General features: G+C 52.9%; 8 protein-coding genes across 8 annotated transcripts; 4 read left to right on the plus strand and 4 right to left on the minus strand.

Moving 5' to 3' along the window:
* Positions 1–747: 747 nt before the first annotated feature.
* On the plus strand, positions 748–2,670 carry PG998_002525 (uncharacterized protein; the record flags this gene model as incomplete). The annotated part of the gene is made up of 5 exons (XM_066869343.1): positions 748–1,035; positions 1,110–1,632; positions 1,741–1,987; positions 2,073–2,320; positions 2,375–2,670. The coding sequence occupies 5 exons, from the start codon at positions 748–750 to the stop codon at positions 2,668–2,670; spliced, it is 1,602 nt and encodes a 533-aa protein (XP_066737758.1).
* Positions 2,671–3,183: 513 nt separating this feature from the next.
* PG998_002526 (uncharacterized protein) lies at positions 3,184–4,338 on the plus strand (the record flags this gene model as incomplete). The annotated part of the gene is made up of 3 exons (XM_066869344.1): positions 3,184–3,440; positions 3,886–3,979; positions 4,039–4,338. The coding sequence occupies 3 exons, from the start codon at positions 3,184–3,186 to the stop codon at positions 4,336–4,338; spliced, it is 651 nt and encodes a 216-aa protein (XP_066737759.1).
* Positions 4,339–5,207: 869 nt separating this feature from the next.
* Positions 5,208–5,921, minus strand: PG998_002527 (uncharacterized protein; the record flags this gene model as incomplete). Its single annotated transcript, XM_066869345.1, has 1 exon — positions 5,208–5,921. One exon carries the CDS (start codon positions 5,919–5,921, stop codon positions 5,208–5,210), a length of 714 nt encoding a protein of 237 aa, XP_066737760.1.
* An 11-nt stretch (positions 5,922–5,932) lies between these two features.
* Positions 5,933–6,638, minus strand: PG998_002528 (uncharacterized protein; the record flags this gene model as incomplete). The annotated part of the gene is made up of 3 exons (XM_066869346.1): positions 5,933–6,325; positions 6,383–6,546; positions 6,602–6,638. The coding sequence occupies 3 exons, from the start codon at positions 6,636–6,638 to the stop codon at positions 5,933–5,935; spliced, it is 594 nt and encodes a 197-aa protein (XP_066737761.1).
* Positions 6,639–7,751: 1,113 nt separating this feature from the next.
* PG998_002529 (heterogeneous nuclear ribonucleoprotein HRP1) lies at positions 7,752–8,222 on the minus strand (the record flags this gene model as incomplete). Its single annotated transcript, XM_066869347.1, has 2 exons — positions 7,752–8,064; positions 8,179–8,222. 2 exons carry the CDS (start codon positions 8,220–8,222, stop codon positions 7,752–7,754), a joined length of 357 nt encoding a protein of 118 aa, XP_066737762.1.
* Positions 8,223–9,454: 1,232 nt separating this feature from the next.
* Positions 9,455–11,623, plus strand: PG998_002530 (GTPase-activating protein GYP1; the record flags this gene model as incomplete). The annotated part of the gene is made up of 5 exons (XM_066869348.1): positions 9,455–9,594; positions 9,771–9,899; positions 9,957–10,393; positions 10,447–11,312; positions 11,366–11,623. 5 exons carry the CDS (start codon positions 9,455–9,457, stop codon positions 11,621–11,623), a joined length of 1,830 nt encoding a protein of 609 aa, XP_066737763.1.
* Positions 11,624–13,763: 2,140 nt separating this feature from the next.
* PG998_002531 (Branched-chain-amino-acid aminotransferase) lies at positions 13,764–15,246 on the plus strand (the record flags this gene model as incomplete). Its single annotated transcript, XM_066869349.1, has 2 exons — positions 13,764–14,867; positions 15,073–15,246. The coding sequence occupies 2 exons, from the start codon at positions 13,764–13,766 to the stop codon at positions 15,244–15,246; spliced, it is 1,278 nt and encodes a 425-aa protein (XP_066737764.1).
* Positions 15,247–16,693: 1,447 nt separating this feature from the next.
* On the minus strand, positions 16,694–17,946 carry PG998_002532 (uncharacterized protein; the record flags this gene model as incomplete). Its single annotated transcript, XM_066869350.1, has 3 exons — positions 16,694–16,762; positions 16,843–17,052; positions 17,101–17,946. The coding sequence occupies 3 exons, from the start codon at positions 17,944–17,946 to the stop codon at positions 16,694–16,696; spliced, it is 1,125 nt and encodes a 374-aa protein (XP_066737765.1).
* Between the last annotated feature and the right edge of the window lie 78 nt (positions 17,947–18,024).

The raw sequence follows: 18,024 nt of genomic DNA on the forward strand, positions 1-18,024 counted from the left end.
TATGTCACACTATTCGGTCTTGGTGCAGTGCGGGCGTATACTTAGCACCGCATTTGCAGTGTCCTGTTATCTGCGGTTACACACCCGCATGTATGCATGCATATTACTATCATCATTCGTCCCGTAACGCTTCATACATCACCAGGATGCTTCCAACTTTCTATAGATCCTCCGAGATTACCAAGATCCCGGTATACAAGCGCTACGGGACAACGTTAGCTGAGCCAAGCCCAGACAGCGCCGCACACTCGCATCCAATACTTGCCTATCATATACCAAAGCACCAAAGGGAGGAACAGCGACGTGACCAAGAATATGCTTCTATCCAGTATATGGAACCCCAACCAGAACTATACGTGCCGCTTTCCAAAGTGATCGCATCGCCCATTGGCGCCCGTCGTTGACCCAGCATGAATCTATTGTTTCGACTTTGCCCCTCGTTGCCCACCTTCCCATAGGAGAAATGACTCCCCCGTTCCTTCCTCGGCTAGCAACATCGCCTCGTCTGCCTCGCGCTCGTGCTGTGCGACAGCGAACATGGAGGTGGCAGGACCAACAAGGGGGGGGGGAAATATCCAGCTCATCCAGCACCAGCCTGTGCCGTAAAGTAGATGAAAGTCTCTCTCCTCGCTCCCAGGCCAAGAAGCCCATGCACGTATTAGAAATATAGCAGCCACTGGCTCCGGTCCAGGTTTCGTAGCTTTTCGCACTCTTCATTTCAGGAAGCTCCAGTACAACTTCGACAAGATGGACAAAACGATATCCAAAGACGAGTTGTTTCCTGCTGTAACCGAGAAGTCGAGTGGACAAGCCAGTGAAAAAGAACACCAAGGAGTTTCCTCTGACGAAGAGGCGCAGTCGGTATCCTTAGGCCAGGATGGTTCGCCTCTTCAGCAGATGCGGGTCTCCAAGACCAAGGGAGTGGGCGTCATCACCACTCTTGCCGGCATCAATGGTCTCAACACGATGGGCTCGGGAATCCTCATCGCAGCACTCCCGCGTATCGCCAAGGACGTCGGCCTTCCCAGCGGTCTGGTAAGCAGCCTTCTTCCTGTCTCGGTGTATTCACTCACTGGAGAAAGCAACACTGACACCAAGGGGGTCAACAGATGCTCTGGCCGGCCGCTGTCTATGCGCTCGCAGCAGGCTGTCTCCTGCACGTCTTCGGTTCCTTCGCCGACATCCTGGGCCCCAAGCGCGTGTGGGTCGCGGGCAGTTTCCTGTTCGTCGTCTTTACCGTCGCTCTGGGTCTCTCCACCACCGGCATCCAGGTCATCATGTTCCGGACCTGCCTGGGCGTCGCCATGGCCATGTGCCTGCCGACCAGCGTCAGTCTCATCACCAACACCTTCCCCAAGGGCCACTGGCGCAACACGGCATTTGCCATGAGCGGCATGGCGCAGCCGTTGGGTTACGCTCTGGGCCTCGTTCTCGGCGGCATCTTTACCGACACCATCGGTTGGCGTTGGGCCTACTACATCATGGCCATGGTCAACTTCGTCATCTCCGTCATATCCGTTTGGTCCCTTCCCGACGTCCGTCATCCGTCCAAGAAGACATGGGTTCGCCGGCTTCGCGAAGATGTCGACTGGATAGGAGTTATCATCCTCAGCGTTGCTTTGGCGCTCTTGAGTAAGTGGAATCCTTGTAACGAAGAGATGCCCCCTTTATTCCCCCACACCAGCTCCTCTTTTGGAGTTGGTATGCCAGTGAAGAACGGGGCTAATTGAAAAACTGCAGTGTATGTGCTTGCCATGATCACGTCGGATTGGCGCAACATAAGAAAACCTGTCCAAATAGTCCTCCTCGTTGTTTCGATGCTTCTTCTTGCAGCTTTCCCGTTCTGGATGCATCGCCAAGTTCAGATCGGAAAGCCAGCACTTATACCCAACAGGCTGTGGCGCAAAGCCTCTTTCACGTCGGCTTGCCTATGCGTCTTCTTTTGCTGGTCTTCGCTGAACGGCATTGAATACTTTGCTACACTGTAGTACGTCTTGCTGTTTTTTCCTTCTTTTTCTTCTGTGCTTGTTCCGAACCCTGGAACATTTCGCTGATACCGCCTACCAATTTAGTTTCCAGGAAGTCCAGGGCTTGTCGGCTCTGCAGTCCTCTATCAGATATTTCTCGCAGATCGTCATGGGTACATCCGTAAACGTTGTCCTGGTCTATCTCATCTCTCGAGTGAAGGTCATAACGCTTGTCGTTGTCTCTACCTGTATCACCCTGATTTCGCCAGCTCTCATGGCCACTGTGGGCGAGCACGAGAACTACTGGTTCAGACCGTTTTGGGCATTGTTTCTCTGCCCAGTAAATCCTTGGGGTAAGGAACGAGAATCTGGAAGTAGAGAGAAACTTATCTGACCACCATTCGCAGTTCTTTTCAGCGTCTCCAATCTGCTCATATCCGATGCTTTCCCTGCTGAGATTCAGTCGCTGGCCGGCGGCGTCTTCAACGAAGTCGCGCAATTCGGCAACGCTGTCGGGCTCGCTGTGACCGCTGCAATTGCAGCGTCAGTCACAGAACACTCCCACGCCGAGGGAAAGACGGCAACGATGGACGGCTACCGCGCTGCATTCTGGACTATCTTTGCGAGCACAGCTACCGTACTTATCATCAGCCTTGTAGGACTAAGGAGGGTTGGTACTATCGGAAGGACCGAGAAGGACTGAGACTGGGTTATATGATGTAGGTTGCAAGCTGCTATAATGATGTACGGGACTTCATAGCTATGTCCGTTATGGGGATCTGAGGGGGTTATTCGTATTAAAGTGGTATGGATGTTCGAACTTAGTCTCTTGACTGCAGTACTAAATTCTCACTCGTGCTCACTACAACCCCTGCTCCGGCACTTCTATGCATGCGTCGTATATCGTATCTCGATGAAGAATCTTGGCGCGACCGATGCGATATCGGTATGTCATCGACAAGGCGTCAGAGTAAGCCCTAGTATCAGATCAACACCTATATATGTTAACGGGGGTTCTCACTTAACCAAAACATAATTTGATAGCTTATCAGGTCCAGAAGAAACGTTTGATCTTCAACTGCCCATTGAAGTATATGTGTTTGGTCTAGAGTGGTATGGTTGGGTAGGTATGAAAGGCATGGCATCCAAAGTGCTAGCTAGCTACATTTGAATCGAATTCCAGCGTCGGGACACATGAAGTTTCTTGGATCAGCAAATGCCAGCTACTATTTGGACTCTATTTGGAATGCTGTCAGACTTCCTTACTCTTGGATATGTTGGTCGCAAATACCAGCGGGATTCTCCGCGAGCGGATGCCGTTAATCTGAAAGCAGCCCCGGCGGCACAGGGGATCTCCAGCGGGGTGATCCCCGAGTCAAAGGGTCCCAAATCCATGATGCAGATCGGCCTGGCATTGGAAAATATGACCTTTGCGATCCGGAGTAGTTCCTTTGAACTATACAAGCCGTTCTTGTGAGCTTACTGGCAGGTTGGCCCGGTGTCGCTATGCGCTTGAGTTTGTCGTCGCCGAGGTTTGATATACGAACCAGCTCGAGCTAGGGAAACCCCGTCCCTTCGTTTTGACGTGCCAAAAGAAAAAAACGTGCTTGACCGGTGGTGACCATACCCATCTCTGGATGGGGTTTCCCTGCTGTATGATGAAATAGATTGACCGACCTGCACTCACGGAGATCCAGATGCAGCCATTTCCCAGCAATGGGTGAGTCCCGCCCAAATTGGGTTTCGCCAACGTCCGAGCCAAGAAAGTCCAGGGGGCGAAGACCACCACCCGATAATTGTGTCTCAGAGCCGCATTGCCTCATGTTGAAGTTGTTTGCTATTTCCCTAAAAAGAGCTGCGAATCGGTATATTATTATTATCAGAAAACAGAGTAACAGTAGGGGTCTTGCCATTGCAGTGATCCCCAATTCTCTGCCTCTACATTACTCGTTGTCTCCTTCACCGGCCCCCCTACTGAGGAGAGCGCAACCTCAAACAACATGGACATAGCAGTAAGCCCTACTTGCAGAGAAGCAACCGCACTGACTAATCATGACGCCACTGCCACCAGAGCGAGAGGGAGGATGATGCATATGGTCCTCGTCACCACAGGCATTACTATCCAACCCAGCGGCGGCCATCTTATGGCGCCGGTGGGTCGCCCTTCCGTATAGAAGAAGGTTACGCCCACACGCCAGACCCGCCACTATCACCGCCGTCAGAAGAAGAGGAAAGGAATTGGCCTTACCTTTGCAGCATTCCAGCCCTGTCGCTCGACGACGGCGTGCGGTGCGTCGTGGGTGCCATCGCTCTGCTTCTCCTCGGCTGGATATGGGTTGGCATTATGTACCCCCCATATGCCTATGAATGAACTCGGTTGGATGCTTGTATTGTACAAATAGCTCTCAGGAGGTAAAAAAAGGGTTGTAATCTGTGAAGTACGTATCTCGTCTATGATTAAAAGGAGGTGAGGTGCGGCTAAGGGGTCCGCGAAAGGGAATGAGTGAGCGTCAGGAAAGATGAAGCACATGCCACATGAATAAATATGGGAAGCTTATTAGAGTATTGAAGCGTTCATTGAGATTAATGGTGGTAAGGCGGAGGAGACAGGACAAGCTACAAGGCAATAAATGGCGGCGTTTCACAACGAAGCAATGGCAAGACGACGATGACCTGAGGGTGCAATTATATTGATGGCTATCCACCTTTGGGATCCATACTAAGGTCAAGGCGATGTACAATCCATTTTTTGCAGTCTGCGTGCATATCCATGAAACACTGCGTAAAGGGTTGGGGGTGGGGGATTGGGTGAACTGCATGAACCTCGTCGAAGTTCCGCCGTGGTTCGCGCAGTTGGATGACGACGTTGTTGTTTTGACCATCAACACTTGGCCAATGCCGATATCGCTACTGTTCAGTAATAAATCCGGCGCCGCTGTTCGTAATATCAACGAGAAGGGGAAAATAAAATAGAATACAAGCAGGTGGTGTCTCTTCATCCTGCGGGGGGATAAATCCGTCGCGTCGAGATCCTGGAGTTGCGTCTGCACCATAGTCGTCTCGAACAGACATCTTGCCTAAGCTCGAGGAGTTGCTGCGATGCAATGCAACATCTCAGAGCTGGCACGACTCGCCCAGGAAGAGCAGTGCAAACGGGAATGCGAGGAATACATGATCGAGATAAGGGGTCCTTCGGCGTTGTGTCTTCGCCGGTTGGCCTTTCACCTATACCTAGTGGTTCTAACGCTGGTAGGGGTGGTATCCTCGGTTGCTGCCTCGGCCACCGCCGCGGTAGTTGGCGCCGGGCCGGCCTGCATTCTTGGGGCCAGTGGGCGCATTTGCTGGCGGAGCGTGGTTAGGATCAGCAGGTCCTGGGCTGTGGTGACCGCCGCCCCTGTTTCCACGGAAGCCGCCTCGGCCACCTTGGTTGAAGTTCGGTTGCGGGACATCGTCGTACATACCTTCCCACGACGTCGGGTCGCCGCCGGCAGCAACAGCAGCGGGTGCACCGCCGCCGCCGCCGCCACCGCCTCCCATCCCATAGCCGCCCTGTCCGTAACCTCCACGGCCACCACGTCGGCCGCCACGACCACCAAACTGTTGCTGGTTGTTGAATCCCTGTTGTTGTTGTTGCTGCTGCTGCTGCTGTTGCTCTCCACCACCCTGGCCTGCAGTGACCTGATTCATCTGGTTCTGCATTTGTTGTTGCATTTGCTGCATCATAGCTGGATTCATACCGGCCATAGGGTTGTTCTGGCCACCCTGGCCAGCGGCACCACCAGCACCGCCACCGCCCTGGGCCATCTGGTTTGCCATTTGCATCTGCATCATCTGCTGCATCATGGCCGGATTCATACCACCAGGCATCATACCCATGCCCATGCCCCTGTTCATAGCCATTTGCTGCTGCATCATGGTCATGTACTGCTGCATCCGCTGCATGTACTGCGCCATGACCTGAGGCGTCATGCCCCCTGAGACATCTGACCTGCCATCTGAGCTTGCGGACTAGCTTGCTCCTCCGGACCCTTTCTGAATTTGCCACGTCGCGAAGCCTCTTCTTCCTCGCGCATGTTACCGCGCGGCTGAGCCTTCTTCACCTCGATGGGCTTTCCATGGATCTCCAAGGGGACGCTGAGACAGTTGTCCACACCGGCCTCGCTTTCGAAAGTAACGAAGCCAAAACCACGGGGTCGTCCAGTGTCTTTGTCCATCATCAGGGTGGCATCAACAACACGACCGAACTGAGCAAAGTATTCCTTGAACTCGGACTCTGTCGTGTCCTGGCTCACACCGCCGACAAAGATCTTGCTGGTCTTCTCTTGCTCGTCACGCGGGATTGCTCGCTTGGGATCAATCTGAGGCCATGATTAGCGTGTTTTCTAGGAGCAATAGATAGAGCCAAAACGACTTACAATTTTGCCATCTAAGAAGTGCTCCTTGACCATGACAATGTTGACAGTCTTGGGGTCCTTGAAGGTAAGGAATCCAAAGCCTCGCGATCTGCCGGTAGCACTGTCTCTCATCACGGTGCATTCCGTCACCTCTCCAAACTGGGTGAAGTAGTCACGAAGGGATTCTGAAAGATGGTTTAGTGAATGCCTACTCATGCGACGGGTCTAGAATAAACTTACGGTCTGTAGTCTCCCAGTTCAAGCCGCCGATGAACATTTTTCTGTGGCAAAAACATTGTTAGTCGGCCTCCTAAACACAAACTGATGTGCTGATGCTACAGCGTGATGTGAGATCAATCAAACATAGGCGGGCAGCACTCCAGCTACGCAGTTGTCACTTGAGCAAACATGCGAAGCAAGCCTGTCTCGGATGTGTGCCAATGAGGTTGCGAAATGTGATTAGAGGACCCAAGCATCGCGCTAGGTTTGTCTCCGTCTATGCGAGCAGCCGCTTATGAGAATCCAGGCCCCAGGATCGAGGAGAACGGGATGACCAATAATACAAGTCCATCGGGATAGTGTAGGATCTCTCCGCCTTGGGACTTTGTGGGAGTATCTCTGATGCTGAGAGTTTGCCGATCTTCAGGATGTGTTGATGTCGTCGCCGAACCATATGGATTGAGTTCGGAAGAGCACACCACACACAGAAACATTCCTTGGAGGAAGATAATGTAGCGGAGTTGCCATATTGTTGTCGGAATTCTTTGTTTTGCTGATTTCGCTACCGTGAAGCTAGCATATGGCCTCGAGCGCTATTCGCTGCCATTGTTTGTTACAAGCCATCAAAGAGAGCGAGACATAGTCTCGTCTAGCTTTATGAGCCTATCTCTTGACGAACGGCTATGGAAGGCAGTGTCTGTGATCTTGTACTGACTATAGTCGATGACGATGTTCATATCGTGGCCTCTTCTCAGGTAGTAAATCTGTCGACCAAGCTTGTACCGCCTGCATCTCAACTCTTCCCGTCTCTCAGGGCGTATCGTTATAGATACTAGGTATTGTGGACAGGCTGACGTGATCTCGGCGATAGGTTGGTACATGGGCTGATTCGTGACCCAACTGTGACAAGCCTCCCATTGAAGCCAACAAGCCCGGGATCATCTCCTTCTTGCCCAATCTTATCTGGGTTCGAGCCCCCAGGGTCCTGAAGCAAGCTTCTCATCTGTTGCCCTGGCCATTACAGCAATCGCAAACCGCGCAGCAGCAACCACGCATACCTACACCGAGTACGTCCGACCAAGCCACATTGGCAGAAGCATCTCTCTTGGAGATCACGAGGCGGGAGCGTGGGGTATGACATCAAAGCAGCAATTGGAGAAAAGCGATAAACTTACCCGTCTTCTTTGGCACTAGGACCGCGTGTGGAATGGTAGTTCGGAGTAGAGACTTCCTCCCTCATGGGAGTGGAAGTATCCATATCCCTGGGTGGGTTGTTGCCCAGGTTAAAATCAACATCGTCGTCGTCGTCATCATCGTACTCGGGCTGCTGTTGGTAATCATCGTTGTAGCCATTCTGATTGGGGTCATAAGCGGGCTCGTCTTCGACATGAGTTTCGGGTTGCGCAGGAGCTGGGGCCGGGGGTTCGACTGGCTGCTCCTGCTTAGCCGGGGCAGGTGCTGATGAGGTTTCGTTATCGTCATAGCTGTTTGCGGTCAGTCGCGATCCATGTGTTGCGATTGGGTTGCGAAGGCAGGTGTTGGGTCGACCACACGGAATGCGCGGTAGAAGTGGTACACAGGGCGAGGGAGGTACTCACAGATCGGCGAAGAGATCGTCCTCCATGTTCTCGGGTTCAGTCATGATGGGCAAGGTGTTTTGTAGGAAACTGGAAATAAAAAAGACCGAAATCAGGCAGTGAAAGGCGTGAGTAAACAACAGCCAGTAAGCGACTCGTAGAAGTTGGGATGCCTCGAGAACGATCCGAACCCAAAGACCTTAGAGCGCCCGCGAAGAAAAGTAAGTCCAGAGGATAAAAGACCACTGGTGCAGGGTCTACCGTTGTGGATGTCGCATCTATGTTGGATGTTGTTGATGGATGGAGATGGAAACGGAACAGGCACAGACAGACGAAGCCGGTACAGATAAAAAAGAATCGGCAGAGCTGGAGCAGGCAGGAGGTTCCAGTAGCGCGTCAAGCCAATAATCCCCCCCAGACCCAGAGGCTAAGAGAGCAGAAGGTGAAGAAGGCTAGGCAAGTGGGGTCTTTGACGGATGGATGCTGGTTGTGGCACAGGCCATTCATTCATTGATTCACTGGCCAGCGCGCTCTGAATCAGCGGATCAGCCACTTATTCTGCACTGTTAGAAACACGCCTGGTGGACACTGAGCATTATAAAATGCATTTGCTTAATTTCTATCCTTAGATTAGGTGACATGCGATGGCCATTCATTTGGAGAACAGCAAACTCAAGATCTCGAGTACACTATGCATTTCCATGGAAATCCTGCTCTTGCGAAGGTGCCAGAGGTGTATATATGCCTGTAGTCTTTAGGCACGCAGCCCGAAGCAAGTTCAACGCGGGGCTCCAAGTGCAGGTCAGCTCGCTTTGTGACAACGCTGTCTCTGTCTGCTACCACGGTTCAACGGCAACAACGTATAAAGTTGAAAAGGGGGAGATATTATATAGCATATCATATACAAGAAGACACATGTGCTGATTAAATCTCGGCGACATGCGATACTTTTCCCGGGAGCAGATCACTTTTCTGGCGCATAATAGGAGCTGATATGTTGAGTACATCCAAGGCCTGCCCAGCTGCCCAGGTGCCATTGTAGGCCAGGCACAGCAGTCAGATGATTGGTCGGCAGCGCCAAGGACAGACTCGAATTGTGGCGGGCAGCTCGTCAAAGCTCCATCATTGATCCATCCCGTGGTGCAAGTGGGCCGGCTTTTGCTCAGGCGATCGGTGAACTTGTATCAACATGGGGAGCGAGAGAGGAGGGACACACTTTCGGACCCCCAATAGAGACCTTACAACACCAAACATGTAACTTGATACTGTTTTCCCCTCCCAACACACTCGACCAAATATGTTCTCTTCTTCGGGCAGCGGCAAGAAGCCGCCTCCTCAGCAGGTAAGAATCTTGCGCTCCTCCACTTCGGTTCCTAACTTCGGTCTTCTTTGGTTTGCTGATCGATCGTGGAATGACGTAGGAAATGGTCCAAGTCGGTATGTTGTTGAGACCTACGATATCCCACGGCGCGCAACACGATTTCGACGTCAAGGGGGGATTTGCATTTCCAATTACTAATCTTCTCTTTCGTCACCACTATAGACAGATCCGAGTATGCATAGCTCTTCTCTTCGTATTGGTTGTGTGAGCAAGGCGCTGACTAGACACACAGTTCGGCTTCACCTTTCTGGCGCCCCTCCCGGGACGGCACCCCGAAAAGGAACGTCAGCAGCACCCGAGATCCCAATAAAGTCATCGGCGCCGCATATTCGCATGCGGATATGCTCAAATTCGATTCCTTGTCCGTCGCTCTATTCCTCTAGCTAGGTTGAATGGTCTAGCTGACTGCAAGTATCAGGAGTTTGTCGAACGCATCCTCGAGACCGAAGACGCCTCCCTCATCGAGCTCGCAGAAGCCCCGACTCAGCGACGTATCTTCCCCGCCGCCCGGAAGACAATCATCGGGCATGTCCTCGCCCCCACTCAAGACATATTTCAGTTTCCTCTCCAACACCAATCAGGACTGGAACCCGGATGATCCTGATGGGGACATGGAAGGCTACGATGACGACGATGGGGATGATTTCGGGTTGCCCAGCATTTCAAACATGAAGAGGAAGTCAAGGCGCAAAGCCGCGGCGCAGGGCAATGCGTCCACGGACGATGCGTTTGGTCACTCCCGACGCTACTCCGATAGTGCCGACATAGCGATCGAGAGGCCGTCAAGCGCATATCCGATGCCCAAGAAAAGCGAGGGGAAGATACTCCGGCCGCAATATAAAGACATTCTGAAAGGTAGGCCTACAGTTGCTCCGCACGGGCTTCGCGTGCTAACAGTCTATTCCAAGACCCGGCAAATGCTTTGCATCTAATCAATCACCCAGCCATCCCAGCAAACGCAACCCCCAAGGAGGTCGATGTAATGAACTCGCGTGTCACTAAGATCAACAAGTTCAAGAAGCTACTCCAGGCGACAACCATCCCCATCACGGATCTCAGAGCCTTGGCATGGGGCGGGGTGCCCGAAGAGGTCCGTGCCATGACATGGCAACTGTTGCTCAGCTACCTGCCGACAAGCAGCGAGCGGCGGGTGGCGACGTTGGAGAGAAAAAGAAAAGAATATTTGGATGGAGTACGGCAAGCCTTTGAGCGCGGCGGCAGTGCCCCTGCCTCTGCGGGTCGGTCCAGGGGCTTAGACGAGTCCATATGGCATCAGATCAGCATCGATGTGCCTCGGACAAACCCCCACATCGAGCTCTATGGATACGAAGCAACCCAGCGGTCCCTCGAACGGATTTTATATCTTTGGGCTATTCGGCACCCTGCAAGCGGCTATGTACAAGGTATCAACGATTTGGTATCGCCTTTTTGGCAAGTTTTCTTGGGCAGCTACATCACTGACTGCAACATCGAGAGTGGCATGGATCCGGGACAGCTGCCAAGGGCAGTACTTGATGCTGTCGAGGCAGACTCGTTCTGGTGTTTGACAAAACTGCTTGACGGTATACAGGACCATTACATTGTTGCTCAGCCTGGCATTCAGCGTCAGGTTTCCGCGCTGAGGGATCTTACTGCGCGGATCGATAGCGACCTAGCGAAACATCTGGAGAATGAGCACGTGGAGTTCATCCAGTTCAGTTTCCGGTGGATGAACTGTCTACTTATGAGGGAAGTCAGTGTCAAAAACACGATTCGCATGTGGGATACGTATCTGGTATAGACAATCACTCGATCTTTCTCCTTGGAGTAACTGCTAATTCGAAACAGGCTGAGGAGCAGGGGTTCTCCGAGTTCCATCTGTATGTTTGTGCCGCCTTCCTTGTGAAGTGGTCGGCCAAACTCCTAAAGATGGATTTCCAAGAGATTATGATGTTTCTGCAGGCTCTGCCTACGAAAGACTGGACGGAAAAGGATATCGAGCTTCTGCTGAGTGAGGCGTACATTTGGCAAAGCCTCTTCAAGAATTCGGCTGCACATCTTCGGGGTGGTCCTAGCAGGTCTCCCTCGGCGAATATGCAGCTTTGAAGGCGACTGGATGCGATACTCGGCTCTGCAGCCGCTCTCATCATGATCAGCACTTGGATTTGGGTTCTGCCAAGTTGTGTAGGACGCAAGGCAAGGCGCACATCCCTTTCGACGGGCAGCTCTTCGACAACACGAGGCCTAGTTATAGGCATGTTACAAGGTAAAGTGTCCAAAGCTACTCTTACCTTAACGCTGGGTATGGATTTGCAGTCACATCACCGGCTTGTGTTAAAAAGACTGAACGATTCGCAACAATCCTTCTACGGAACACTGCCCCCACGAGGTTACGCAAGCGTACACAGTTAACAGGCGCGAAAAAAGAAGGGGAAGGCACATCGAGATCCGGTCGACGTGATACCCGCCTGATAACGATGCGAACTATCGGCTTTCGGTAGATGCCAAATGCGGCATTGTCGAAAATACCGACGTGCCTTGGCAAACCACGGTGCACGTGCATGAAGCCAAGTCAAGCCAATGATCAGCTGAAATCGACCCCCTTGTGATAAGGAAGAAGCGATTTCTGGATCCCAACGTGACTTTTACATCCCATGGTTGTTTTGGGGCTAGGTGGAAAGAGCCGCATATTCTCGGCTTATGCAAGGGGCCAAATTCCGCCATATAAGAAGCCCACAACATCTCGGCTGGCTGCTAGTTGAAGATCCACCCCGTCTCGGCTTGCCATGAAAAACTTCCACGATGCATTTAGCTAGTAGGTTCGGTGGGCAGGTTCGCGGCTTAAGAAGGTGGTGTGTATGGGCCAATGGCTCAATGATGGAATTGCGGTGAAACAATGAAGTGGTTCCGTCTGCTCTATATGCTTAGAGAAAGTGTAACTCTGCCTATACCAATATACATAATAGACTCTTCCTCGTCGGCTGCCTGCGCGTCCTCTGGAAGGAGGGAGATGCATGATAACTCGGGGTCTCTTGCAGGCTACTTGGATCGCACCGGCGAGGGTAGCCGTCTATGGTGACGCAATGATACGCTGACTACATGCTCGATTCAACGGTGCGTCCGTTTTGGCGGTGGAGCCCCCAAGGTCTGGCAAGGACTTCCGCCTTATAGCGAAGTTCCACTTTACACCGACGACCGACTTTTGCCATGGAATGTGTTCTCTCTCACTCTTGCTGCAGCAACGCCTGGTCGTTCCGCGTTTCTGAGCTGCGGGTCTCCCAGGCCACGGCCGTGAACAACCGAGCCTGGAGAGACGAGCGAAGAGTCACCTTTACATATTCCATAAAACCCCCTCAAGCGAGCACCGGGTTTGGGGGATTTATGTCGTATATGTTCTGACCTACGCTGTACTTGACGGGTCTCAAATAGATTACCACACTCTATAAGGGCATATTTATTCTATTCATTCTCTGCAGTCTCGTTTGTTTATTCGGCGTTCTTACATGTAGTTGGTTAGCTTGATGCCCGGAACGTGTCCCACATGATCAATATTACTAGATAAGGAATTTGCATGACGAGGAATCCGGAGCCACAATTCAATTCGGCCATTGGCCTTCTGTTTCAGCGTTTAGATACGGGAAGGATCCATTATTGCCTGCTGTGTCTGCTGTGCCTGCTGTGCCTGCAAAGATTTTGTTGGAACTGACTGCGTATCGTGGGGAGCGATAGACGAGGGCCAGCCAGACGACGCCCTGCGGGTGACTTGTTGGAAATGGAGTATTCTTGGCTTGGGCCGGGGCCGCCGCATCCAGCGCCCGCGCCCACGCCCACGCCCACGCACCAAAGATTGACCAATGACTCAGAGGAATTGGCTTCCTAGTCTATGTAGGGGGTGCGGCCAACGGGGTGGGAAAGGGAAATTTATACTTCTACTTATTGCGCTGCTGCTTCTGCCCGTTCGTGTCACGCTCTCTCTCTTCTCCGTTGTTGCACGTTGTTTATAATCCATACTGGTTTGTTCCCTGTAATTAAACCGAAAACTGCCTCGTGGTCAAGCCACCCATTTCCAACAACACACTCTCAACAACTTATAGTTTGGGGAATTGATCCTTGCTCTGGAAACTCTCCCTCTCTTGTCCCGATCCTCAACAACCAGGGCTGTCCAAGGGTTGTCTCTGTCTCAACATTGGCTTCCAGTCTTTTTCTGTCTTCCAACTGCTAAAAGACCCCCATCCTCGCCGTCATCATGTCACCTTCGGCTGTTGCTGCAAACGCCCATGCGGGCGAGTCAGAAGTGAACCTCACAAATGCGGCCATCGAGCACCGCACCAGCGGGACCGACGCGGCCAATGGCACCTCCAACATCACGAACGGCGTGCACACCAAGGCCCTGCCGAAGCTGGACGCCTCCAAGCTGACCTACTCCTTCACCAAGTCGCCCCGCGAGATCCCCGCCCCGGGCGTCACCAGCGACGACGGCAACAGCATCTGCACCGATCACATGGTCTGCGTGCCCTGGAAGTCCAAGTCGGGCTGGGGCACGCCCGAGCTGAAGCCCTACGGGCCCTTGAACCTGATGCCCACGGCCTCGTGCCTGCACTACGCCACCGAGTGCTTCGAGGGCATGAAGGCATACCGCGGCTTCGACGGCAAGCTGCGCCTGTTCCGCCCGGACTGCAACGCGGCCCGCATGCTTATGTCGTCGGTGCGCATCTCGCTGCCGGCCTTTGAGCCCGCCGAGCTCGAGAAGCTGGTCCTGGCCCTGATGGCCGTCGACGGCCCCAAGTGGCTGCCCCGCGAGCGGCCCGGCACTTTTATCTACCTGCGGCCCACCATGATCGGCACCCAGAGCGCCCTGGGCGTCCAGGCCCCCAACGAGGCCCTGCTCTACATCATCGCCACCTACATGCCCATCATGGACAACCCCGTCGGCGGCATGCGCCTTCACACCTCGCCCGACGACATGGTGCGCGCCTGGGTCGGCGGTTTCGGCTACGCCAAGGTCGGCGCCAACTACGGCCCCTCCCTGCTGGCGACGCAAGAGGCGCGCGAGCGCGGCTTCGGCCAGATCCTCTGGCTCTACGGCGAGCAGGGCTATTGCACCGAGGCCGGCGCCAGCAACTTCTTCGTCGTCTGGAAGGACAAGGAGTCCGGCAAGACGCAGGTCGTCACCGCGCCCCTAGACGACCGCCTGATTCTCGACGGCGTCACCCGACGCAGTGCCTTGCAGCTCATCCGCGAGCGCCTCTCGGACAAGGTCGAGGTGGTTGAGCGGAAATACACGATTAACGAAGTTATGGAGGCAAGCAACGAGGGTAGATTGGTCGAATGCTTCGCTTCTGGCACTGCTGTAAGCTTTTTCTGGTTCATTTCTTTTCGTCCTATCTTACCTGCCCCAAAGCCATATCTTCCGACTTGCATGTTTGTCCTAAGGCGGACTTCAGATGGAGATCACCGCCCATCCATCCGGCCCATCCATCCGTCCCATCCAACTTGTCTAAATTTGGAACCACACATCCTACATGAGACCATTTGCTGACGTGTGACACTGGCAGTACTTCGTCATGCCCATCTCTTTGATCCACCACCGCGGCCAAGACCTCCCCTTCCCCATGGGCAAGGCTGGTGAGGGAGGCGAGGTCACCCTCAAGGTCAAGGGCTGGCTCAAGGACATCATGTACGGAAACGAGCAGCATCCTTGGGGCGTCGTGGTGCCCGAGGAGCAGTAAAAACGCATGCGACGAACGGGGCGTACGTCAGACATGGGCGCCCATCTCTGTACAACTGCCCTATGAGCTGAAGAGAGAGCAAAACGACATGTCTCGCTGATTCGCGGCGCATTCTTCGAAAGGAGTGCGCCTCCCCGGGTTCTCACGTCTGGTTCCGCGTTGCAGCAGAGGTCGTAAGCAAGCAAGCAAACGTTCCCCTCACATTGCTTAAGTATATCCAATTGGAGGGCCAAGAGGCAAGAAGTCCGGATGCCGAGTGTCGTCAACCCCCGACCAATGGTATAGGCCTGTCGGTTCTGCACCACCGGAGTTCGAAGTGGGGGAGAATGAAACATAACACGGGGCAAATCTAAAGCGACGCCTCAGCACCTGCTTACTTGCTTCCCTCTACCGACCGACCGACTGCTACTTTCTGTTGGCTGCTGCATGGCGTTTTGCTTGATATACATACAAACTAGCTGGAGATCAGATGAAGCGGGGGAGGGCAGGGGGGTTAAAAAAGACGGTAGATCTCTTTTTTTTCTTAATATCCTCACCAGCGGCGGTGGGTATAATAAGCAAAACATGATGCATACTCTACGGGTCTGCATTATTTGGAGCGAATAGGCGTTCTGGGGGTGCTTTTTGCTATTTCACCCTCCGCGATAAAATACTTATAAAGCTTCAAGACTTTCCGACTTTCAGCAAGAGAGCGAGAAGCCCGAGTTAAAGAGGAGAGAGGTTCTTGCAGATTAGTCAACAATATAGAAATACTACAATCCTCATAACTATAACAAGCACCTTGTATACCTAAACCTACCTGTTGGTCTCTGCTCTTCAGACCGATATTGACAACGACTGCGATATCAGTCGAGGTTTATTTTGGTAGAACATGAGCTGACTCCGGACATGAAGTAGGGTATATTCGGTGACACATGGTTATCTAGTATCGGACTTCGTCCCGTGACGCTTGCGTGCAGAAAGCCTCATGCGCAACGTGAGATCGGTGGCGATGCAGCTCCTCACCTAGCTCACTATCTATCAGTTACCCCCGGGTCTCATCATACTGCTGCGCATTACCGGACGAGATTACAATGGAACAGGTTATTGTACGAGCTAGGATAGTGGTTATGCGTTGGAGGAAGCCCTACCTGGTTTCCTCGATAGTACTATCAGCAAGATGACCACCCACTATATGAACCACCCCATGTTGGACATATAAGATCCCACCCAGTAGTCGACTAGTCGCCTGACAGATAGCTTTTGAGACTATCCGATATCAATGGCAGACACTTCCCCCAAGATGAGCAAAATACACCGACAACTAAGACCTGAGCGCACCATCCGCCTGCTCAAGAGAGCGTTCACTCGTTCTGCGCATCACATCCGTCGTACGTGCGGTCATCAGCAACCGCTTCCATTCCCGAGAGGCGCCGCAGTAGCACAACCGCAAGCACCAAACCCAAAATCACAGAGTCCCAGAGAACCAAGCGCCGGTAATCTTTCCCAACTCTTTGTTCAATTTCTCACGAAGTTCCTGGAGTTGAATCAGCATATTGCCCCTGTCTACGACCTACGCGAGGCGAACCAGACCGTCCGGGCACGGGGTTCACATACCTTTTCGTATTTTCTCATATCTTCAAGTACCTCGTTACTCGTACACTCAAGGTCATCACTGAACTCGCCGAGGAGATCGTCGAGTATAGATTTCATCCCATTGGTATCCTTGCCGCGACGCCCGTCGGCGGACGAAGCGGAATCCTCACGGCCCGGCGGTTTCTCCAGAAGCGCCTTGCCCATCAGCTCGATCTCGGCCTGGGCTTCTTCCTAGTCCTGCCGCAGGCGCGAAAGCTCGGCTTTTCCGTCGGCCAGCACTTTCTCAAAGTCCGTGGCTAGCGTGCTGATCTGAACATTCTGGGAGCGCTGGCTATCTTCTTCGTTCTCTTGGGTAGAAACGATGCTGAGCTGTGTCTCGCCGTCGGAGAGAGGTAGCAGAACCCGACGATAATGTTGGTCCAGCTGGGCGATAGGGTCGAATAGGGCGTTGATGGATGCTGCAACTTCATCGTTTAGCTCCTTTTCCACATTCTCGAGCCCATTCATGACCTTGGAGTGCAGGGCCAGGCGTAGGTTACCGTATCGCTTCTCAAGCTCCGTCACCACAGGACTCTCAGGAGAAGAAGGTGGTGAGCGCGGACGATGGGTGGAGTAAGACTCATGAGGGCTGTCATAGAACTGGCGTGGGTCAGCGTATGGTCGCTGTAGCTGTGGTGAATGGTAGTCCTGAAGATAGCCACGCTCCTGGCGATATAGTTGCCCAATGCCCATGTTGTTCGGAGTATCCCTAATACAGCCTCCATTATAGCTGTCACTGTTTCTGACGAGTCCCTGCATGTAGCTTGTGGTATTGTTGACCGTGCCTCTCATGTACGGCGCAAAACTGTCAGTAGGTACTTTCTTGTTGTCAAACTCTGTGTAGCCTTTATGAACCTGATTAGCAGCATCTTGTGGCTTTGGTCCGGTAAGGTTGCCAAGAGAGACCCGAAATGGAGCAAAGGTAACAGATTTCTTGTGCTTCTTGGCGTCACTCGCAAGCTTGGATGGAGATGTGTCGTTTTTGATAGGATCGACATCGCCAAAACGTTGCCTGAGAGATTTATCGGTGCGAAGGAGTTCATCCTTTTGAGAAGCGTCAAGGCCGACCCTGTTAGGTGACAACATGACGTTGTTGTCACTCGGCTCTTAGTATCCTATACAGCTTGTAGTGAATACAATGTGTCTCCTGCCGTCGAATCGAAA

Source organism: Apiospora kogelbergensis, assembly GCF_038363985.1.
Source record: "Apiospora kogelbergensis strain CBS 113332 chromosome Unknown utg000001l_segment0_segment0, whole genome shotgun sequence".
Classification (NCBI taxonomy): Eukaryota; Fungi; Ascomycota; class Sordariomycetes; order Amphisphaeriales; family Apiosporaceae; genus Apiospora; species Apiospora kogelbergensis.